At 56.2% G+C, this 22,407-nt stretch overlaps 4 protein-coding genes across 6 annotated transcripts; 2 read left to right on the forward strand and 2 right to left on the reverse strand.

Annotated features, from left to right (window-relative positions):
* Nucleotides 1-478: 478 nt before the first annotated feature.
* RPL36A (ribosomal protein L36a) lies at nucleotides 479-3,693 on the reverse strand. Of its 2 annotated transcripts, none has more exons than XM_002188466.7 (5): nucleotides 3,374-3,693; nucleotides 3,034-3,139; nucleotides 2,273-2,340; nucleotides 633-755; nucleotides 479-547 (listed from the first exon to the last, which is right to left on the reverse strand). In XM_002188466.7, the coding sequence occupies exons 1-5, from the start codon at nucleotides 3,671-3,673 to the stop codon at nucleotides 527-529; spliced, it is 618 nt and encodes a 205-aa protein (XP_002188502.3). In that variant the 5' UTR covers nucleotides 3,674-3,693; the 3' UTR covers nucleotides 479-526. The 2 variants fall into 2 exon arrangements, with proteins under 2 accessions (XP_002188502.3, XP_072785375.1); XM_072929274.1 differs by having other exon boundaries at nucleotides 3,291-3,484.
* A 1,205-nt stretch (nucleotides 3,694-4,898) lies between these two features.
* On the forward strand, nucleotides 4,899-16,189 carry BTK (Bruton tyrosine kinase). Its single transcript, XM_072929275.1, has 18 exons — nucleotides 4,899-7,587; nucleotides 7,751-7,849; nucleotides 8,084-8,152; nucleotides 8,647-8,728; nucleotides 10,173-10,301; nucleotides 10,408-10,475; nucleotides 10,959-11,140; nucleotides 11,444-11,506; nucleotides 11,769-11,823; nucleotides 12,153-12,235; nucleotides 12,345-12,472; nucleotides 12,602-12,676; nucleotides 13,320-13,491; nucleotides 13,762-13,978; nucleotides 14,231-14,295; nucleotides 14,746-14,864; nucleotides 14,971-15,128; nucleotides 15,234-16,189. The coding sequence occupies exons 1-18, from the start codon at nucleotides 7,447-7,449 to the stop codon at nucleotides 15,303-15,305; spliced, it is 1,977 nt and encodes a 658-aa protein (XP_072785376.1). The 5' UTR covers nucleotides 4,899-7,446; the 3' UTR covers nucleotides 15,306-16,189.
* A 120-nt stretch (nucleotides 16,190-16,309) lies between these two features.
* Nucleotides 16,310-17,660, forward strand: TIMM8A (translocase of inner mitochondrial membrane 8A). The gene is made up of 2 exons (XM_030272935.4): nucleotides 16,310-16,536; nucleotides 16,883-17,660. Exons 1-2 carry the CDS (start codon nucleotides 16,414-16,416, stop codon nucleotides 17,042-17,044), a joined length of 285 nt encoding a protein of 94 aa, XP_030128795.1. The 5' UTR covers nucleotides 16,310-16,413; the 3' UTR covers nucleotides 17,045-17,660.
* An 865-nt stretch (nucleotides 17,661-18,525) lies between these two features.
* On the reverse strand, nucleotides 18,526-22,367 carry LOC105760210 (magnesium transporter NIPA2). 2 transcript variants are annotated; one of them, XM_030272933.4, is made up of 5 exons: nucleotides 22,203-22,367; nucleotides 22,053-22,109; nucleotides 20,934-21,024; nucleotides 20,650-20,810; nucleotides 18,526-19,724 (listed from the first exon to the last, which is right to left on the reverse strand). In XM_030272933.4, the coding sequence occupies exons 1-5, from the start codon at nucleotides 22,354-22,356 to the stop codon at nucleotides 19,126-19,128; spliced, it is 1,062 nt and encodes a 353-aa protein (XP_030128793.4). In that variant the 5' UTR covers nucleotides 22,357-22,367; the 3' UTR covers nucleotides 18,526-19,125. The 2 variants fall into 2 exon arrangements, with proteins under 2 accessions (XP_030128793.4, XP_030128794.4); XM_030272934.4 differs by lacking the exon at nucleotides 22,053-22,109.
* Between the last annotated feature and the right edge of the window lie 40 nt (nucleotides 22,368-22,407).

A 22,407-nucleotide genomic window follows, 5' to 3' on the forward strand; every position in this document is an offset into this window, starting at 1 on the left:
CCTTCTTCCTTCAAGGGACATGCTAAGAGGAGCCAGCAGCAATTGGCACAGGGGAAGGCAGCTGAGGCACCGTGTGCCAGGAGCAAGCACAGGCATGGAGCTGTCCCTCACCTCTCTGAGCTGCCACAGCTAATGGCACCTGCCTAATGGTGCAGGTATCAAACCCACCGGCTGCTCCAAGACCTCTGCTCCTCAGGGCAGTACAGCTGTTTGTAAAAAGGGGCTGCAGCCAAGGGCAGGGGCTGTTCAGGGGAGTTCATCAACGAGCCTGCACCATGTTCATACACAAAAGTCACTGGCACCCATGACAAAACACCTCCTGAAAACATAGCAAAGAGATCCCAGCTACTGGCAGGGATCTTAAAAAAGCCAGGTTAAAAACTGGTCTGTGAAATGGTTCTGCAAGCAACACCTCCCTGGTAAGCTGATGTACTCACAGCTCCCACCCAAGAGAAAACAGATTTTAAAAAGCAAGGGATCAATCTAATTACTTTAATACGGTCCGTAACGATGAGCAGGATGATGCTCAGAACTGGATCACCTGGCCCTGTAAGAAGCAAGAGACAAGAGTGAGTTTATTCACCACTGAGTATTGCCCCCCTTTCTCAGCCACTCACAGAATGCAAACTCACCTTTCTCTTCTTGTCTCCTCCCAGCTCAAAGTGCTTGCACCTCTTAATTGCCAGCATTCTCTTGGACCTGCAGTTGGGCTCCACACACTCCAGCCTCAGCACAATCTTCTTGGTGGTCTTGGCCTGGGAGGAAGAGCAGCGTGTTTCAATCAAGCACACATCCCCAAGCAGACCAATTGTTGCTTTCAGGGAGAGTTTGTTCCCAGCACTCCTAATATTCAGTTCCTGAAGTGTAGAGAGATACTAAAAACATGGGCTCCCTCCACTGAAAAGAAGAAGGCTCTTTAAGGATCAGTATGGGAGTGAAGTGGATTGTTATCTTCACAAAAAGGGTGCTGGCAAAAGCATTCAGTGGGGCAGGGCTGGTTCCTGAAGGGATCAGCCATGCTGGAGAAGTCTGTTCCACCGAACAGAGCAAGAAACTCACACTTTTACAGTGTTAGAGCACAGACCAGCAGTGCTCAAGAGAAATCCAGATGATAACTGGGCAAAAGAACCACCTGGAAGCAACACGACTGGCAAACTTTCTCTGAAAGGAGCAGTGACACAACAGGCTCAGGGCAGACCTGCAGCTACTCAGAAACTGGATGAAACCTAACAACTGCAGAGGGAAGAATCCAAAGCTGGGAGGCTACTGTAGCAGCTGGACAGGGCTGTAACCACCAGCTAAAAACCTCAGCCAACCATCCATACAATGCTGACTGGGAAAAAACAGAAATGAGAATTGCAATGTACAGGTAGAGTGTGCCAGCAATGCAGCTGCTTGGTGTACCCTGCTTGCAGAAGCATTTTCTCTGAGGTCTCCCCACTTCCTGGCACAAAGACAACTTGAAAACCTGCTGGCTCATTTTTTTTCTTCTTGCTGGAAGGCTTCCTGTAAACCTTCAGCAGGACACCAGGGCATCCCAGCAAGCCAAGTGGCTCTATGAGCATAACTAAATAATTCACACAAAGTAACAAACCCACCCACTGGGTTTTGCTTCCCTGCTGTAAATACCACACCAAGCAAGCAGACAGCTCCTTTCCCTTTGCCAAGCCCTTCCCCTTGGGCAAGCAGGTAAAGAAGCATTCCTTTCACTGCAAATATCCCTACCAGAAAGACCCCACTCCCCTGCAGCATCAAAGCTGAGAACCTACTCTGCAAACACAGCCCAAGTCACCCCACAAACGAGGAGCATGTCCATGAGACAGGACAGCAAGGAGATGTACTTGATGGGAGCTTGCAAGGGAGATGGACTTTTTACAAGAGCACAGAATGACAGGGCAGTGGGAAACAGCTTCACACTGACAGAGATTTAGATTACAGAGTAGGAAGACATTCTTCCTTGCGAGGGTGGGGTGGTCATTGCACAGGTTTCCCAGAGGAGCTGTGGCTGTCCCTTCCCTGGCAGTGTCCAAGGCCAGACTGGATGGACCTTGGAACAGCCTGGGACAGTGGAAGGTGGCCTTGCCCATGGCAAGGGGCCCCCTCCAGCCCAAGCCATTCTATGATGAGGGGACAGCTGTACTGCCAGCACAGCACTGCCCAAACACAGCCAGAGCAGAGCCCTGAGGAATCCTCCCTCAGCTGGCCATGTGGGCTGCCAAGGAAGCTCCCTGTTCCTGAGGAGCAACACCGGCTCACTCGCTCACTCACTCACCTTCTTACGGAAGATTGGCTTTGTCTGGCCCCCATAGCCACTCTGCTTCCGATCGTAACGCCTTTTTCCTGCAGCAAAAATGGCTCTGGTCAGGCAACACCCGAGGGGATGCTACAAACACAACTGGCACTTCCTAAATCCCAGCAGAGCCCAGCTCGTCCCTGCACAGCCCAGCAGAACCAACCAGTGCCACAGTTCTCGTGCTGCGCCATCCCCACACTGCACCCAACAGACACACAAGGTCTGCAAATCACGGCACTTCATTTATACAGAGTTCTGTGCAGAGAAGGGTGCTGCATGGTAAATCCTCAAAGCCAGCACACAAAGGGCCGAAAATATTTATGCAATTCTGTCCAGGTAGTATTTACATAATTACTCCACATCACTACTGCTGGAGCTACCACTGGCTTCATTTTCTTTCACCTGGACTTGAAGGCCAGCACATTTCAAACTCCCATCCCATATTCAGTAGGCAGGGCTCTCCCTCGGGCTGGCTCCAGTTGAGCTTTCACAGCCAGCTAGGTTTACCCAGAGCGCATTCCCTAATTAGTTAAATTTTTCCACACGACAAGCATCCGAAACTGCTTTGGGTTGACATGTCCTTAGTCCTTCTCCCTTTGTCTTATTTTTTTTTAGTTCTCTTTGTTGTACAGCACATTCTTTAGGCCAAGCTGTCCTCCCCAGCCATACAAACGCTCCCGATTTCCAGCACCGTGCAGGGCACAGACACGCGGAGCGCCCCGGACCGAGCCCGCGCTTACCCTGCGCGTAGAGCGAGTCCTTCCCCTTCTTGTACTGCGTCACCTTGTGCGGCTGGTGCTTCCCGCATTTCTTGCAGTAGGTCCGGCGGGTTTTCGGCACGTTCACCTGGAGGAGGAGAGAAGCCAGTCACGGCCGCTGCGCATACGCCACATCCCGCTCCGAAGGCCCCGCTCCCGCCCTTCCCCTTCCCTCGGGCCCTGCGCTGCCATCCGGAGATGGAGAAGCCCCCGCGCCAGCCTGGCCGCCCAGCACGCACCCATCGCAGCGGAGGGAGCCCAGCCCGGTGCCCATCCGGGGCGGATGGCGGCGGATGGAGCCCGGCCCAACCCCGGCACTCACCATTGTGGCGGCGGCGGCCCGGAGAGAAAGCGCTGGCCGGAAGCGGAAGTGAATGGGAGCTGGCGACCATAGAGAGGCGCGTGCAGCGACCATAGAGAGGCGCGTGCAGCGACCATAGAGAGGCGCGTGCAGCGGGCCCAGGCAGGGCGCCCCCTGGCGGTGGGGAGGAGCAGGCGGCCGCCGTGGGCCGGGGGTGTGCGGGACCGGGGCTGGGGGCTCGGGGCTCGGGGGGGCTGCCGGAGGATGGCTGCGGGCTCTGCCGGCTCTGTCGCCTGCCCAGGTGTTGGAAACACAACTCATGTGTCAATAGAGATCCTTGTTAAGGTTTAGGGCTTGACATGATTCAATGATCCCAGACCTGGCTGGAAGTTAACAAGGCATGGGAAGAAGGATTTGCCACTGGTAGTGGGCACAGAGAATGCAGAATTTAGAAGCACAAGAACAGTTGGTGGAATTCTCACAAGGATGTAACTACCAAAGCTAACTCAACAACTGTGCTTAGTCGGCTCTGAGTGGATTAGAGATTCCAGATGACAACACCAACTCATGGACTACTGACCCAAGAAACCCACTGACCCAAACGAAGAGGAAGACTGAACACGTGGCATAATTAACGTAAGAAGTGAGGGAATGATTTAACACTACAAAGTAGAATACTAATGAGTGATGTAATCTGTAGCCAACGAAGATTCATGTTTTCATTTGCTAAAACATAGAAACAGTGAAAAGTTTTGCTAGTCACTCTGCTGGCTTTGTGAATTTGCCACCAAAAGCTCTTTAAGTAAAAATACCTCGATTCTGTGTGGGGATCAGCCCCATGCACATCGGGCTTTGGGACAGCACAGGGATGGTCAGCCAACACCTGGCACTGCCCACAGCCCGGGGCACGGCCGCTGGCCTGGTGACCCCACAGCCATGGCCCAGCTGACTGCAGGAGGAAACACAAATGCTGCCTTTGAGTCAGAAAACTCAAAAAGGGGAACCGAAAGGGTGGGGTTGGCCGGCCCCGTCCTTCCTCCCTGCGCACCCTGCTGTCCCTGCTCGGCCCTGCTGCCACAGGCACCCCGACCGGCGGGCTGGCCGGAGCTGCCCGGAGCTGCCCGGAGCTGGCCGGAGCCGGCTGGAGCTGGACAAAGCTGCCTGGAGCTGCCCGGAGCACTCGGTGAGTGAGTGCGGAGCCCCAGGAGCCGTGGCAGGGGCGGCAGCGGGGCCCTGCCGGTGCGGCTGTGGGCTGTGGGGTGGCGGGAGGCTCCGTGTGGCCTCACACCTCTGCCGGGCTCCCTGGGCCAGGAGAGCCGTGCTGGCACAGGACACATGGTGCGGGTGAGGTGGGCAGGAGGGCTGTGCCCTGTCCCACAGCCCAGCCAGCTCCGAGCAGGTGGCATCTGAGCCCGCTCACGGGGCCTGGGGCTGTGGGTACGGCGGGCAGGGAGGTGGAGGGGCTGCCAGGGGCTGCAGGCTGCGCTGGAGCTGGGAATCACAGCGGTGCCAGGGCTCCCAGAGGTTGGGGTTCTGCCAGAGTCTTTGGCCATTCCTCCCCTGTGCTTTTTGCGGTGGGCATTGCTGGGGGGCAGCTCTGGGTTTGCTCAGCAGTTTCTCCCATGCAGGAGGTTTCCCCGCTGTCCCTCCTGCCCATCACTTTTGACACCCTCGGGGCTCAACCTGAAACGTGAGGGCTGTGAAGTTTGCCACTCTGACACCCTCCCTTCTTGTCCCAGGCATTCCAGGTCCCTGCCAGCTCCCCATCAAAGCTTGCTGTGGAAGCGGGACAGCCCCGGGAGCGTGGTGGGCACCGTGCCCAGTGGCAGGAGGCCAGCAGTGTGTGGCAGGCCTGGTGGTGGTCTCAGAGCACGCTGGGCGGAGGTGTGAGCATGGCAGGAAGTCACACGAGCTGGCGGGAGGGACACAGGACATGCTGCCACACAGCCACTCGTCACTGCTGTCACAGCACAGCAGTGGTGGCTGCGGGGGCGAGCCCCGTGGGGTGCCCACCACGCCAAGGACAGGCAGGGACAGGGCGGCTCTGGTGGCAGTGCTGGGGAAAGGGACGCTGTGCCGGGATGGGGCACAACAGCCCTCTGAGACACTCGTCCTTTCCCCCCTGCTATTTCCATCCAGAGGACTCAGTGAGGACGTGTCCCACCTGCCTGGCACTGCTGGCCATGACCCCACTGCTGTGACTCCAGGTAAAGCCCCAGGGACCTGGCACTGCGGTTGGGATGGGCTGGAGCCAGGGCCCCTCTGCTCAGCCCTGTGTCTGTGCCAGGGAGGGCAGTGGGAGCCCTCCTGCTCTTGGGACGTAGGATTAGCAGCCACACTTGATAAGTAGGGAAATGAGGCACAGGGCTACAGGATGGTTCTGGGGTCACTCTGGGCTCATCCACAGCCCTGCCAGCAGTCTGGGGGTCAGGGGCCACACCAGTCACCTGCGGGGACCCCAGGTCCCTCCTCCTGAGGCCTCAATCAGCACACTGCTGTTTTTTCCGAAAGGCTCTGATGACTAATTTATTAAGTGGGGTTTTTTTGACCACCCAAACGAGCTGGAAAGGTCTGAGCCATAAGAGCCACAAGGAGGGAAGACAGAAGCCTGGGAGAAGGAATCCTGCTTGTCCCCAGCCTGTCTGGGAACTATGGGGCAGGGTCAGTGCTGCAGCAGCAGGGGCTGTGCTGGGAGGGTCTGGGCATTGGGAGGACACCTCTGCTTCTTGTCCCCAAACTGGGGCTTGCCTGGAGAGAAGCACAGTGTGTGGGACTGGGTCCTGGCATCTTTGTTCCCCACTGTTGTGAGTGAGCAATGCCCATCTCCTGTGCGTGGAGAGTGGATGGAATGCTCAGCTGGAGAATGGGGGGCTGAACCCCTGTTTCTGGCCCACCTCTGAACCTCCCCCAAGGAGATGGGCTGTGGGGAGCAGGGGAGAAAAACAGCTTCTCCCAGGTTGCTTTCCAAAGCTGTGCTTATAGGAGGAGAAAAGGGAACAAGGTCAAGGTGAAGGGGAAGCAGGGACTGTAGGTGGTCAGGCAGGAGACAGGGAGCTGAGACACAGAGCTCCAGGGGATCACAGCTCGCAGGGGCTCCACACAGCTCACTCATCAGCTCCCCAGACTGCAGGCAGGTGCTGGTCACAGCCCACAGCTCCGGCCACGTGGCTCTGTGGGTGCTGGGCCCACCAGGGCTCACAGTTCCTGGGGACAGCATGGAGGGATGGGGTGAGATGCATGGGCTGCTCCAAGAGATGGGCTAGGGCGATTTTCAGCTGCTAAAGACCAGGCAGCTGTGGGATGCAGGGCTCTCATGAGCCCTTTCTTGCACTGCTCTTCGCCAGAGAGGCTCAGGGAAGATTTCCTGATGGCTGGGGAAGGATTTAACCCCTCTGCCTGCTGGCTGGAGGCAGCCCTTCAAGCCTGGCCACTGGCAAGTGCTGCTCAGAGGGGAGTTGAGCTCCATCCCTGCACTCCTGCAGGCTCCATGGACACACAGGGGAAGGATGGCTTTGGGGCTGCTCCGTGCTCTTGGCAGCACTGTGGCCTTTCAGTGCCAGGACCTACCCACAGCTTTTTAGGGATTGGCCTCCCGTGACCAGCCCTTGCACGCTGCCAAGTCAGCACGTCCCCAGCACGAAGAGGCTGCGGTGGGGCAGGAGGAAACAGCCCACACAGGCTCACATCACAGAGCTGGAGGGGAGGAGCGCCTGCAGGGTGTCACAGCTGGCTCCACGCTCCTCCCCAGGGCTCCAAGCTTCCCCGTTTCTCTCTTTCTCCAGCTCTCTGTCCATCTTGCATATCCTGGGGGCCTCTTCAGCAGGAATAGGAGCCATCCGAGTGGTGGCTTGGTCTGCAGGCTGGTGTGGGAGAGGGGCCGGGGGGGGTCACGTCACAAACAACCCACGCTGAGCTGCCCTCACTCCTCTGCGGCTGTTTCCCCCCACTGTGGGGGTCCCAGCACCCCCTGTCTGCCCCTGGGGCAAGGGGGAGAGTGCACCTGAGTGAGGCCCGGCAGGTTTTGGGCTGAGCAAACGCCGTGCCAGCCTTGTCTTGCCCACAGCGAGCCGGTGAGCGCAGAGCAGGGGGCTGACATGGCCAGCGTCATCCTGGAGAGCATCTTCTTGAAGCGCTCGCAGCAGAAGAAGAAAACATCTCCCCTCAACTTCAAGAAGCGCCTGTTCCTGCTGACGGAGAGCAAGCTGTCCTACTATGAGTATGACTTTGAGCGGGGGGTGAGTCTGCAGCCACAGGGGCTGTGCCATGCCAGTGCCCAGCGGTCACCAGCTGTCCCTTGGCAGCACGCAGCCCAAGGGGTGGCTGCACAGGGAGGGGGTGGGTTTGACTCTCTCCAGGTGTCCACTTGGTGACCCTTTGAACCAAGAATGTCTCTTGCAGCGCCGGGGCAGTAAGAAGGGCTCTGTGGACGTTGAGAAGATCACCTGTGTGGAGACAGTGGCACCTGAAAACAACCCTCCCCCTGAGCGGCAGGCCCCGGTGAGGAGGGTCCCAGGGTCCCTGCAGCTGTCCCCCTGTCCCCTCCCTGGGGAAGCTGGAAGGGTCTCTGGGGTGCTGGCAGTGGGGGACAGCCCTGCTTGGCACGAGGGGCTCTGTCCACACCATAGCAAAGGTCCAGCTCGATGCAGAGCAGGGGGATGCCAAGAGCTGTGGACCTGTTCCAGAGGAGATGCCAGCAGCTGAGCACCATCCATCTCTGCCTCTCTCTTGCAGAGGAAAGGGGAGGATTACAACAACATGGAGCAGATCTCAATCATCGAACGGTTCCCCTACCCCTTCCAGGTGAGTTTCCACTGCACCACTCTGCCTGGTGGCAGGTCCTGCTGGGAGGGCCCCACAGGGGCCTGGGGTCAAGCATGGCATCACTGCCCCTGCTTGGAGACACTCTGCTGCTGTCCACACTGCATGGGACAGCCAGGTGAGTCTCTCTGAACCCCGAGCCAGCTCTGTTTAAGATGGAAACCTGCTTCTGAGCTCTGTCCTGCCCCTTTCAGTCCTCTGGCTGATGCTGGAGGGATGCTGGCTGCACACTCAGCCCCCAGCCCAGCTGCCTGCCCTGCTGGCACCCAGTGCACCCCCAGCACACTGAAAGTCAGAGAAGGAAGTGGAAAGTCTCGGGGGAGGGGGCTTATTTTTAACCTCTTTGTCACGGTTCCGTGGGCACCGTGCGGGGCCGGCAGACACCGGCAGGGCTGGCTCGGGGTGGCCACAAGGCTCAGCTCCCCCTGCCTGCCCTGAGAGCCCTGCCCGTGGAACTGAGGTGTGTGGTCCTGCAGGTGGTCTATGACGAGGGGCCCCTCTACATCTTCTCCCCGACAGAGGAGCTGCGCAAGCGCTGGATCCATCAGCTGAAGAGCGGTGAGTGCGGGGGCTCTGCAGCTCCCTTGGCAAGCCAGCATGGGCACAGCTGCCCCTGTGCCTGACCCCTGTGCCAGGCTCACAGGTTACCTGTCTGCTTACCTGTCTGGTAACCTCGCTGGCTCATGGTTACCTGTCCCATGTCTGGAGGAAGTGCGAGCTTCTCCTGCCCAGAGCAAGCACTGTCACCCTCTGCAGCACCACAGCTCCCTTGGCTGAGGCTCCTTGCCTTCTCACAAACCTGCTCCAAAGCAGCTCAAGCAAGCTCAGAAATCGTTGAGGGCAAGAGGAAACAGCAGATGTGGCCATACCGCTGTGCTGCCTTGGCATGTGAGGGTTGGGTGCCCGGTGCTTTAGGAAACATGGACCACAAGGCTGCTGGGAGCCACAGAGCATCTTCCCCAAACCACCCCAAGCCTTGCTCAGTAATGCTGAGCTAATGCTCAGCTGGCTGGGTGCTCCTTCCTGGAGCTGGGAGCGTGTTGCAGCAGCACTGTGCCAAGGGGCTCCAACCACCCAAAATCGGCTGGAGCTGCCTGTATGTGCCTCCTGGTGCATGTGTGTGTGTGTTTCTGTGGCTGTGTGCTGGCAGAGTGGGATTAGCTGTTGAGTTGACACGGGGAAGTTGGCTCGAGCGGGGCGGAAGAGGGGCAGGCTGATAACGGGGAAGTCGGTTATCTCACAAGAGCCCCAGCAGAGCAGCCAGTCCTCTCCCACTTCCCTGCTGAGGGAGGAGGGTTGCTCTGGCAGCTCAAGCCAGTGTAGAATCCATAGAGAAAGGAGTGAAAATGCTGCCTTTTTGCTGTTATTCCACCAGGGAATGGGCTCTCTGCACCTCGTGCAGCTGCTGTGGGCCAGCCCCAGGTTGCCAGCAATGTTTAGGCACATCCAGTTGTCCCTCTGGCTTGGGGAGAAGTATGAGCAAGCTGGTCAGCCTGCCTGGCAAGGGAATATTCTCCCTTCAAGGGAAGTCTCTGAGCGAGCACAGGGTGGTGGCAGTGCCCTCCTCTTCCCATGGAAAAGCCAAGCACAGCACTGGCCTCCCACCCCACTTCTGGGGAAAAAAAGGGCTCAAAAGAGCTGTGAACCATGGGCCAGAGCAGCCTGGGGGTCATTGGATATTTTGGCTGGCAGGAGGGCCAGGTCCTTCTGTGACTGGCTCCAAGCATGCTCATGCCCCTTTGCAGAGCTGCTCAAAAAGCTTAAATCAGATCTGAGAGCCAAGCTTGGCCCTTCCCTGTGGCACAGGGATTGCACAGCCACAGCACTGAAACAAGAGTGGTAAGCTGAGGGAAACCTGAACATCAGGGCTCAGGGGACAGCAGCACAGCTGAGAGGAAATGATTTAATGCAGCTGACCACTTGCACTCAGGGAGCAGAGAGCTCTTGCAGCAGGCTGGGGACACAGCCCTGGGTCACATCCATCTTCCCTCCTCTGCCGCAGTGATCCGGTACAACAGCGACCTGGTGCAGAAGTACCACCCCTGCTTCTGGATCGACGGCCAGTACCTGTGCTGCTCCCAGACAGCCAAGAACGCCATGGGCTGCCAGATTCTGGAGAGCAGGAATGGCAGTAAGACCCCAGGCACCCTCCCACTGCCGTGTCCCCCTGCCCTGGGGAGCACCGCAGCAGAACACCAGGGATCGTTTCTCACCTTAGCCCCTCCTCTGTTCTGAAGGTTTAAAAGTCGGGCGGTCGCATCGCAAGACTAAGAAGCCCCTTCCCCCAACTCCTGAGGAGGACCAGGTAAACGTCAGGGTTTGCTTCAAAGTGTTGGAGAAAAGATGAACCTGGAAAAAGCCAACATGTTCAATGCCTGCTCAGAGATGTACAGGCCAGGACTCTGCTCTGGGGAGGGAGGTCAAGATGGTGACCTAAGGGAGAAGGAGCTTGAAGCAGGGGATGGAGCCCAAAGTCAAATGATCTTAACCCTAAGGTTTCCCAGGGCACCTGAGAGATTAAAGCCCTGATGTAGGTCAGAGAAGTCACAGGTTAAGCCAAAAGGTAAAGAGAAAACACTTACCTTTTGTGGAGATGAGGAAAAATAACTTGATAAAAAGTCCAGGGAGAGGAAATAGCTGTTCTGGTAGAGATACAGGTGGGAGCTGAGACAAACACTGCCCTGACCTTGCCTGAGACCACTGCCCTCCCAGGCCTTGGCAGGGTGTCATGTGGTGACGTGTGTGCGAGCCTGACCGTGTCCCACACTCTCCCTCTCGCTGCGGGAAGATGGTGATGAAGCCTCTGCCCCCCGAGCCAGCCCCCAGCACAGCAGGGGAGATGAAGAAGGTGGTGGCCCTCTACAACTACGAGCCGATGAACGCGCAGGACCTGCAGCTGCAGAAGGGCGAGGAGTACTTCATCCTGGAGGAGAGCCACCTGCCCTGGTGGAAAGCCCTTGACAAGAACGGGTGAGAGCTCCCACTGCCCATGGCCACGGCTCTGCAGCACTGCCCTGGCCTGCTGCTCAGGCACTGGTGGGCAAACACCCTTTCGGCACCCCACGGGTGAGGACAGGCTGCCTGCCCGCCTGTGGGCTGCCCTGGGGAGGAGGTGGAGGAGGCTGAAGTCAGTTGTGGTGTCAGCCTTCTCCAAATGGGTTTGCACCAAAGTTTTTGAGCCCATTTCTACTCAGCCTCCTTAGACAGGAATAGGAATATCCTTTCCTCTTGGCCTGCTCCATCAGAGTGTGACCAGCCCCTTTTCTCCTGCAGGAGGGAAGGATACATCCCCAGCAACTACGTCACTGAAACCAGAAATTCCCTGGAGATCTTTGAGTAAGAGAGGGCACAGGCACCTGGCGAGTTGCACTTGGTTGGAGACATTTTGCATTTGGTTGTTACCCTACTCAGCCCAAGAGCCCAGCCTGGCTGGGTCATTCTCCCTCTTCCACATCCTCTGACAGCCTCCAGCCCCTGGCAGCCATCCCTGTCTTGCTCTCTGCACGTCTGTCCTGGCTGGGCCAGGGTCAGACTGGGCTGGGGACAGAGGTGGCTGTGGAGATCTCCCTGATGGCTGAGTCCTGTGTCCCTGTTCCAGGTGGTACTCAAAGAATATCACTCGGAGCCAAGCGGAGCAGCTGCTGAAACAGGAGGTAAGTGTTGCCTCCCGAGGCTGGGTCTGTTCTACACACCAGCCCTCCATGGCCTGTTCTCACCTTATGTCCAGCATGGACCAACCCTGGCTCTTCTGGGAGAGGAGTGTTGCCCCAACAGCCGCAGGAACCTTCCCTATCCCAGTGTGAGCTCCTCCAGGCAGCCACTTCAGGAGGTGGCCTCCCGTGCAGGGACTGGAAGTAGGATTCCTCTAACTCACTACATCCTTTCCAGCCATGCTGTGATCTTCACTCACTTCAAGTTTTGCCTATTGCAGTCACACACAGTCCCCACAAACACCCAGTGCCCTTTCCCCTTTCTGTTTTAGGGTAAGGAAGGGGGCTTCATTGTCCGAGATTCCACCAGCAAGACAGGGAAATACACTGTCTCTGTCTATGCCAAGTCCTCTGTGTAAGTGGCTCCAAGAACAGTTTGTTCCTCCCTCAGAGGGCCCCTCCAGGCACCCCTCACCCTCTGCCTCTCCTACCCATGACACTGACCTCATGTTCTCCCTCTCCAGAGACCCCCAAGGCACGATCCGCCACTATGTGGTCTGCTGCACCCCCCAGAATCAGTATTACCTGGCAGAAAAACACCTGTTCAACAGCATCCCAGAGCTTATCACCTACCACCAGCACAACTCTGCAGGTCAGTGCTCTGGAGACAGAGTGAAGTGACAGTGTTTGCACTGGCACCACGGCATCCCCACCTTCCTGCTCCGAAGGCAGGAGCTGTGTTCCCTGCTGGGATGTGGCAATCTCTGCTGCTGTGTTTCAGGGCTCATATCCAGACTGAAGTACCCCGTGTCTCAGCACAAGAAAAGTGCACCTTCCACAGCAGGCCTTGGCTATGGTAAGCCAGCCTGGGCTACCTCGCAGTTCCCTGGCTAAAGGGTTTGTGTCGTACTACAAAATAACTCACGCACTCACACTAAGATTAAAAGAGCAAGAGGAAGTTACTTTTATTTCTGACTTCGTAATATATAGAATTTTAAATGTGACGGTGGATTGGAGGATAAAATTGCTACTTCTCCAACCACACTGGTCAACTCAGCAATCTATCAATTTTCTCCTCCCACAAAGAAGAATGTAAAACAATCATTATTTACATGAACAGTGCGTGAGAATTCTAGTAGAAATATGTAAACATTAGAAGGCATAGAAAACTTTTAAAAGAACTTTAAAACTTCTAAAAGAACAGGGTGACAGGTTTGCTTCTGCTGGCAGCAACTTTCTCAGGCTGGGATCTTAGCTGTCCCACAGCTCATAGCCTTCCTAGGAACCACTTCCCAACTACCCTCTGGGACAGTATTGACCAAAAAACTCCACAAGTTACCTTGCTCCCACCCCCTGGAGTTACAGGTCTCAGATTTTGTGGATGAGTTTTCAGGCAGCAAATGCTTGTGAGCTTTTCTCGGGCTTGCTAGATTGGAAGGCTGGGAACACCGTGCAGGGAGGTCACCTGTACCCACATTACACTCACACTCTTGTCCTAGGATCATGGGAGATCGACCCCAAGGATCTGACCTTCCTGAAGGAGCTCGGGACGGGGCAGTTTGGTGTGGTGAAGTACGGGAAATGGAGAGGCCAGTACAACGTTGCCATCAAGATGATCAGGGAGGGCTCCATGTCAGAGGATGAGTTTATTGACGAAGCCAAAGTCATGATGTAAGTGTGAAGAGCACCATGCAGGGCAGTCCTGGATGCTCCTTGCCAGAATGGCTGCTCTCCTGGGAGGTGTGGAGGGACAGTCTTAGGCAGTCCCATACTCTGCAAAATGCATCCAAGATCCCACTGATTTTGTGCATTCCTTTGTGAGGTATTCCGCTGTCAGCTGGGCCAGAAGCACCTTCCCTTGCCAAACTCTCCCTATTCACAGGTATTTCCTTTGCTCCCTGGCTTTCTAGATGCTCAGAACTGCATTTGTCCCCAACACAGGAACCTGTCTCACGAGAAGCTGGTGCAGCTCTACGGGGTCTGCACTAAGCAGCGTCCCATCTTCATCATCACCGAGTACATGGCCAACGGCTGCCTCCTGAACTTCCTGAGGGAAACACGGCAGCGCTTCCAGCCTGCCCAGCTGCTGGAGATGTGCAAGGATGTCTGTGAAGCTATGGAGTACCTGGAATCCAAGCAGTTCCTGCACAGAGACCTGGTAGGGCTGTGGCTGCTTTCTCCAGGCAAAATCCTACCCGGGAAGTCACCCTTGCATAGATAGATAGGATGCTTGGAGGCCTCAGCTGGTCACTGCTGAGGCCTTTCTAGCTTGCCCCAGTCCAGGTGAACTTGGAGGACAAAGTGAGGGGAAGTGTTTGGTGGGTGGGGATGAGATGAAGTTCACCTGCTACAGGGGGATGGGAGAGACAAGAGCAGGTAGAAGTAACTGCCTCCACTTCTCCATTCACAGGCGGCTCGAAACTGTTTGGTGAATGACCAAGGAATTGTGAAAGTGTCAGATTTTGGTCTTTCCAGGTCTGGTAGATGTGTCTGTGTCACTTTCCTGTCTCAGTACCCCATCTCCTCCTTCCATCAATTCTACACGTTAGTTTTTGTCCCCACCACCCTCCAGCTCTGCTTTCCCATCTTCTTTCCATTTCATCTGCCTGGCTCAACTTTCTGCCTCTCCATTTCCACCACCCCTTTCTTATTTTCCCTGGCCCTTCCCCCCCTCTCGCTGTATCTTCTTTCCCTCTCCCAAGTCTCCTGGCTGCAGCTTTCTCTCCACATCCCCTTTTTGCCGTGCTTCCATGTCAGCAAATCTCTTCTGCAGTCCTGGGTAACACCCACTTACTGCTGAAACCCATGCAGAGCTGCAACCTCTGGTCATTCTGGGCTGCCCATTCCTTTTGGGCTTGGTCAGTTGTGTGGAGGAGGGAAATGTGAAGTCCAAGTGAGGCACCCTGATCCATTTTCCTGCTGCAGGTACGTGCTAGATGATGAGTACACAAGCTCCATGGGGTCCAAGTTCCCAGTGCGGTGGTCTCCTCCTGAAGTGCTGCTGTACAGCAAGTTCAGCAGCAAGTCTGATGTCTGGTCCTTTGGTAAGGGCACAGCATTGATGATTTGGAGGTTGGGAGCTCCTCTGCAAACCACGTGCAGACACGGGTGCTCCAATGCCATGAGCTCTCCCTGCTGTTCCCCCAACAGGCGTTCTGATGTGGGAAGTTTATTCCCTGGGAAAGATGCCCTACGAGAGGTTTAACAACAGCGAGACAACCGAGCACGTCATCCAAGGCCTGCGCCTGTACCGGCCGCAGGCGGCCTCGGAGCGGGTCTATGCCATCATGTACAGCTGCTGGCACGAGGTGAGTGCCTTTCACCCCTGGTGACACCTCCAGCCACCCTGGGCGAGTGACGGGGCGTGCTGGGGCAGACACGGCCTCCAGCCAGGCTTCCCTCTTGCCCCACAGAAGCCTGAGGAGCGCCCCACCTTCACCGTGCTGCTGAGCAGCATCCTGGACATCGCCGACGAGGAGTGCTGACCGCGGGTACTGCCCGCTGACCCTGCCCAGCGCCGCCTCTGCCCAGCGGGACACACGTGCACCGGGCGGCATGGCTGTCATGGACACGGCACGGCTGTCACGGACACGGCACGGGTGTGCAGAAACCTGGGGGACCCCCACGGCCACACCCACAGCTCCATCACATGCTCAGGGCTTCATTACAGCCCTGGAACTGCATCACATCCTGGAACTGCATCACATGCTCAGAGCTCCATCACCCCCGAACTCCATGACATCCCTGTAGCTCCATCGCATCCCCAGAACTCCCTCACATCCCTGGAGTTCCATCACCGCCCCGGAGCTCCATAACCACCCCAGAACTCCATCACATCCCTGGAGTTCCATCACCGCCCCAGAGCTCTGTCACCACCCCAGAACTCCATCACATCCCTGGAACTCCATCACATCCCCAGAGCCCCATCACCGCCCCAGGGTTCCACCACATCCCTGGAACTTCATCACCACCCCAGAACTCCATCACATCCCTGGAAGTCCATCTCATGCTCAGAGCTCCATCACATCCCTGGAACTCCATCGCATCCCCGGAGCTCCATCACATCCCTGGAGCTCTCTCACATGCTCAGAGCTCCATCACATCCCCGGAGCTCCGTCGCATCCCTGGAGCTCTCTCACATGCTCAGAGCTCCATCACGTCCCTGGAGCTCTCTCACATGCTCAGAGCTCCATCACATCCCCGGAGCTCTCTCACATGCTCGGAGCTCCCTCACATCCCCGGAGCTCCATCGCATCCCCGGAGCTCTCTCACATGCTCAGAGCTCCCTCACATCCCCGGAGCTCCATCGCATCCCCGGAGCTCTCTCACATGCTCAGAGCTCCCTCACATCCCCGGAGCTCCATCACATCCCCGGAGCTCCATCGCATCCCCTCCGCTCCCGGGCAATCAATCAATCAATCAATCGGTTCCCCGGCCCCGGCTGCGGCCGCTCCGCCCCGCCGGCAGGGGGCGCGCGGCGGCGGGCGGGCGCGCACGCGCGGCGCGGGCGGAAGGGGCGGGCGCGGCACCGGCGGCACGTGAAGGTCGCGGCGCGGCGGCACCGGGAGCGAGCGGCGGCACACCGGGAGCGCCATGGACCCGCCGTCCGCCGCCGGGCTGGGCGGGGCCGACCCCCAGCTCCAGCGCTTCATCGAGGTGGAGACGCAGAAGCAGCGCTTCCAGCAGCTGGTGCACCAGATGACCGAGCTGTGCTGGGTACGGGCGGCGGGCAGGGCCGCCGGCCCCGGTGGCGATGGTGGGGCACGGCGGGCTGGGAGGCCGCGCAGAGCTTTGTCCCGGGGGGAGGAGGCTGATGGGGACAAAATGGAGCCGCCGCGGGAGCAGCCCCAGCTCCGGTGAGCAGCGAGCGGGAGGGCGCGGCTCTCGGGGAACGGGCACGCGTGGGCAGGGCTGGGATGCGCCCGGGGGTGGGGATCCCGAGAGGACCGGGACCCCGCGGTGTGTCCCGGGGCTGGAGATGCCCAGAGGCGCGGCCCCGGCGCGGGGTGGGGAGGGTCGGGCTGCGGTGGCCCCGGGACCGACGGGACCCCGCTGTGTGCAGGAGAAGTGCATGGACAAGCCGGGCCCCAAGCTGGACAGCCGGGCCGAGACGTGCTTTGTGAACTGCGTGGAGCGCTTCATCGACACGAGCCAGTTCATCCTGAACCGGCTGGAGCAGACGCAGAAGTCCAAGTCGGCCTTCTCGGAGAGCCTGTCCGACTGAGCCGGACCCAGCCCCGCCAGGCCAGGCCCTCGCCCATGCCCACTCCTGGTCACTCTGCCGCCCCACGGAGCCAGGAGCGGCTCGGGGTTAGGATTTGATTAAATGCCAGTCTCGGGGAAGTCGCAGCCAGATGAGAGCCCACAACAGACACAAGGACGCTCCAGGTCGGGGTGATGTGCTGCTCCTGGCCCTGTGGGCCAGCGGCCACCTTTGTGCCGGGACAGTGGTGCCATGAGGGAGCGTTTGGAATGTGCTGAGCAGAGGCTGCTGATGCTCTTTCAGGGATGCTCCCAGCGCTGATGGGAGGCTCGGCTCTGGTGAGGCCAGCCCTAAACAGTGCTGCACAAACCAGCCCTCCTGGGCACATCCCCACCTGCGCCGGGCACCATCACTGAGCAGGCTGGGACAGCACCTGAGTGAGAAGAGCATGTTGGGACCAGTGATCATCCCAGGCAGTGCCACTGCTGGAAAATACTTCCAGGCTTCCATAGGTAAATCGTTCATATGGCCAAGTGACCAAAATTCACACTGCAGCACAACTCTGTCGATGCTGACTTGCTCCATTAACTGCTTTCCCTGGGTAAATGTAATAAATATTAACTGGGTCAATTTTTAATATGAGATTCTCCTTTTTTCAGATCACTACTGAGAATGGAAAATCTGGCCTTCTTGTCACTCCCCCTCCTTCCCATTGATCCTATTTATGGCAAAATTAGTAGGAAGGAGGCATAACTGTCTTCTGGCTAGAAGGCCTTTTCTGAATTCTGATTTGTTGGTCAATTAATTTGGTCTCATGAATCAAACTTATTTCTGGGAGAGGCTGTGGCTTTTCCTCTTCTTGCCCAAAAGTTTAGCAGCTCCTGCTGTCCTGGAGAGTAGTTTCTTTAGAGAGACTAAATACAGGGAATAACTAACCAGCTGCTTTATAACCTCGTGTACCTTCACCTGTGGAGGTGACTGGCAAGAGGCCTGTGGGTGTGTCTTCTGGACCTCTGCCCCCAGGACACAAAGAGGAGCTTCAAACTGGAAAAACAACCAACCACTGATCATCTCTTTGGGAATGCAGCAGCATTTCAGCAGTGCTCATGCTGCAGGTCTCTGGGAAGCCTGGAGTGACCCTGATAGTGGTCTGGAGCCTGGTAAAGCAATTCTGCACACAACCCACTGCAGGGACTGCTGGACAGAGTGTGCAAGCTCCCAGCATGGGTGGCTTTTGGCCAGCAGCCTTCCTGGGAACAAACTCAGGATGTGTTCAGCAGCTATGCAGATGTAAACCCGTATCACTGAGGACACAGCTGTCTAGTTACCTGTCAGAAACTTACCTCAAGAGCTAAGGACTGGGTTCCCAGAGTAGGTGATTGCGTCTCCTATCCTAACTTGAGTTTCTCTGGAGCACTCAAGAATTCTTCCTACCCCTGTGATGCTCCATGCCTTCCAGTGTTCACACAGCCCCTGGTATAAATGTATCACTCACCACTTGGTAACTGAACAGATCAGTTTTTAATAGAATACAGGAAGCTTCATCAACCTGCACAGCAGACGTTGCACAAAGAGGTTGGTCCCTCTGTAAGAGCCACAGCAGCGTGTGGCAGCACCACTGAGGTTTCCCAGTTTGGGCTGTATTCTGGTTTTGGATGTGAATCTGTAAATAAATTCTAGCAGAGTGAGCAAAACCAAGTACTTGACAGAGGAATTTTTGCATTAATACTCTCTGAATGTCACCTTTAAAGCCAGACATCCATCTTCTCTCTGTGCAACCTTAGCACCACGTTAGATCATTCTGTAACTGTTAACTCTGGGTTTAAAAAACAGTGTGAGCCTCCCCAGATGTGTGATCTGCCACGGAGTCAGGGTTAGCACTGTGTTAGTGCTGCAAGCCTCTCTCTGCACAGCCGAGGTCTGAGTCCTGACGAGAGCAGATTAATTCTTCATGTAAAAGAGCAAAGATACACAAGATGCCAGGAACTGGGCAGTTCCCAGCACTCCTGGCTACAGACAGAGGCTCCTGCTCCTGTAGCAGCATGTTCAGCCTCAGCAGTGGGAGTAGGAAGCCAGTAGTTCAGATGCTTCCTCACCTGTTTTCACTTCTCCTCCTCCTCCTCCTCCTCTGCACTCTGAGAGCCCTTGTCCTGCGAGGGCAGCAGAGGCTGGTGCTGACAGGACTGATGCCTGTCTGGCCTGCCTGGCTGCAGGAAGAGGGGCAGGAGGCTGGGGGTGAAGGGCATGTCCCTGAAGGCGTGCAGGAGGAAGATGCCGGACACGATGGTGAGGAAGCCGCTGATGGAGCCGATGATGTTGTCCAGCACCATGTGCTGCCACTCCTTGAAGAGGATGGCTGAGCACGTCATGACTGCTGTGGTGAACAGCACGTAGTAAATGGGTGTGACCACAGAGGTGTTGAAAATGTCCAGGGCTTTGTTCAGATAGTTGATCTGGATGCTGATGCAGATCACCAGGCACACCAGGAGCACCCAGCCCAGGGGTTCCTTCAGGACTGGCTTCCCAGAGAACAGTTCTTTCAGGGCAATCCCCAGGCCTTTGACGCAGGATACAGACAGCGAGCCAATGGCAGAGCAGACCAAAACATAAACCAGGACATTGCTCTGTCCATAACGGGGTCCAGCCACAAAGATGAGCAGAAGGGAGCTCACCAGGACACACACAGCAAATACAATGAATCCTTGGGGAAATAAGAATTCAAGAACTCCCATTAGAACACAGCAGAACCAGTGACAGATATGACTGAACAGCAAGTAGAGATGGAGGACAGGCAGGTAATTGCCCCATCAGCCTTTATGGCCTCCATCTGAAGGGAACAGGGTTGTAAAGCCTGAGCAAAGCTGCAGAGACAACAACAGCTCATTACAGTGTGATCACAAGTCAGGCTGTTGGAGATACAGACAGCTAGGAGTGCCAGGGACGCTGCCAGGTTCCACAGCACTAACAGAGCTGGGGGGCTTTTGACCAGTGCAGCAGGAGGCCCAGGAAGGCGACAACAGAAGGCTTGGGAAGCCGTGGTGAACTCTGCAGACTAGTGAGATAAAAAGGAAAATGCCACACCACATGAATGCCCTGCCAGTGCTCCCCCTAATGAACAGGAACATCTACCTGTTACTCTGCTTTGCTCTTCTCCTTATGCTGCCTTCCTCCATCTCTTTTGGCTTATTCTGCCATTTGTGCTATTGCCTACATCAAATCCTTGAGACTTGATTCATCCTCTAACATAAAACACCAGGACTACCTCTCTTGGGCATAAGTCCTTGAGTTCTTCTGCCTGAATTTCCTCCTCTGTCTTTTCTCAGCCACACCACTACCACCCTTTTGTACAGGAATTCCCTCTGCAGTTCCTGGCACTGCCAAAGGCCAATCACTTCTGCTGACAGCTGCACCTCATTTCCCTGCTCCTCACTTTTTGCATCTATACCTCACAGACTAACCAGTAAAAAAACAGCCCATTTGGTAACTATTAATGATTCCAGTGGGGTGTGCAGAACAAGAAACAGCTCAATTACCATTTAGTTCAGTCCTTTCCAATCTGTCCAAGTTGTATCCCACCTTCTACTGTCATTGGCCTGAAGTCAACAGGAATCCTTTTATTTTAGTACCTGGATCTTTCAGCTTCTCTGCCATTGACTCCAGGCTGGAAACCTCTTCTTCCTGTGGAGCATGGATCACCATCACAGTGGATCCCAGGATGCTCAGGATGCAGCCAATCTTCCCGTGAACATTCAGCTGCTCATTCAGGAAGATGGAAGACAGAACTGCACTGAAAAAAAAAAAAAAAAAAAACCTCCAAAACCAATTAGGACAAGAAATGGATACCTGAGGAAAGGGAGCAGAGCAACTGCTTTCATCACTAAGGGCTGGTAGGTGACGTGAGGCTGCTTACCTAACAAGGACACTCAGAGCACCCAGAGGAGTTACCAGTGTTGCAGGGGCAAAGGCATAGGCGGCGAAATTTGCAGCTTCTCCAACTCCCACTGCAAGAGAAACTCCTGTGAGCATCAAAGTGGGAGCAATTCACCAAATACAAGTTTGACTGTAGTGAGAAAAGCCTCAGCTTCCTCCTGGGCATGCTGTTTCTCTGAGGCATGTTGCTAACCGGGGAAGAACAGGACCAGCACGAACAAGCAGAAGGCCCACACAGGTTCCCTTGGGAAGAGAAGGCTCAGTGTTATGCACAGTGATCCTTAGTCACATGTGCCTCTACAGTGAGCAGCAACCACAGGAAAGTATTTCTTCCATAATTTCCACAAAGCTGAAAGGCATCTGTCCTTTTCCTGGAACAGCTTTCACAGCTTTTTAAGGGGTAAATCAGTTACAGTTGGTTTTTAACATTGAAAAGTGTAAAGCTGCAGAAGTTGCCGTACACGGTGCTGGATGTGCCATTATCACTACATCCTCAGGGCAAGCAGCCACTTCAGAAGCACTTAACCCAAACCAGCTAAACCAGCTCCTCAGCTCTTAGCAGAGAAACTTGGTAATGCACGAGACTTTAGAATAGTTTAATTACAATGAGATCAATACTATAATCAGAAACTTGGATAAAACTCAAGCAGTCAAACAAAAATGGTAGTAACAAAACATGAAAGTGACTGGAAATAACCACAACCACACTTTTAAAAGGGGAGGCTCTAGAGTGACCTAATTGTGGCCCTCCAGTATGCAAAGGGAGCCTACAAGAAAGGGAGAGAGACATTTACAAGGGCATGTCGTGACAGGACAAGGGGGAATGGGTTGAAACTGAGCCAGAGTAGGTTTAGTTAGATACCAGAAGAAATTGTTCCCTATGAAATTGGTGAGGCCTCGGCACAGGGTGCCCAGAGAAGATGTGGCTGCCCCACCCTGGGAAGTGTTCAAAGCCAGGTTAGACACTGGAGCTTGGAGCAACCCGGGACAGTGAGTGTTCCTATGGGAGGGGGTTGGAAGGAGCTGATCTTTAAGGTCCCCACCAAGCCAAACCATTCCCGTGGTAAGTGTGCCTCAGCAGCCTGAGCGCGGTACTTACTGCACAGCAGCCCTGCCCACCAAAGCCACTCTCGCAGGTACGCGTGCCCTCCTTGCCCTGAGCAAAGGAGAAACCTCAGATGAAGCCAACCCAAATTCTCGTCAGGACCCCGGGGGGTGCAGCGGGACAGCGGCCCGGGAGCGGCCGTACCTGCCCTGGCGCGGCCGCACAGCCGGAGCAGCCCCTTCTTCTTCAGGACGAAGCTGGCACCGATGAAGGCGCTGGAGGCCAGGGCCAGCCCCAGCCCCGCGCCGAAGCCGGCCCCCATGGCCCTCATGGCCCCCACGGCCCCCACAGCCCCCATGGCCCCCACGGCCCCCATCGCCCTCAGCCCGCGGCCGCCCGGCCGAGCGCG

This window comes from Taeniopygia guttata, chromosome 4A (genome assembly GCF_048771995.1).
Source record: "Taeniopygia guttata chromosome 4A, bTaeGut7.mat, whole genome shotgun sequence".
Lineage (NCBI taxonomy): Eukaryota > Metazoa > Chordata > Aves > Passeriformes > Estrildidae > Taeniopygia > Taeniopygia guttata.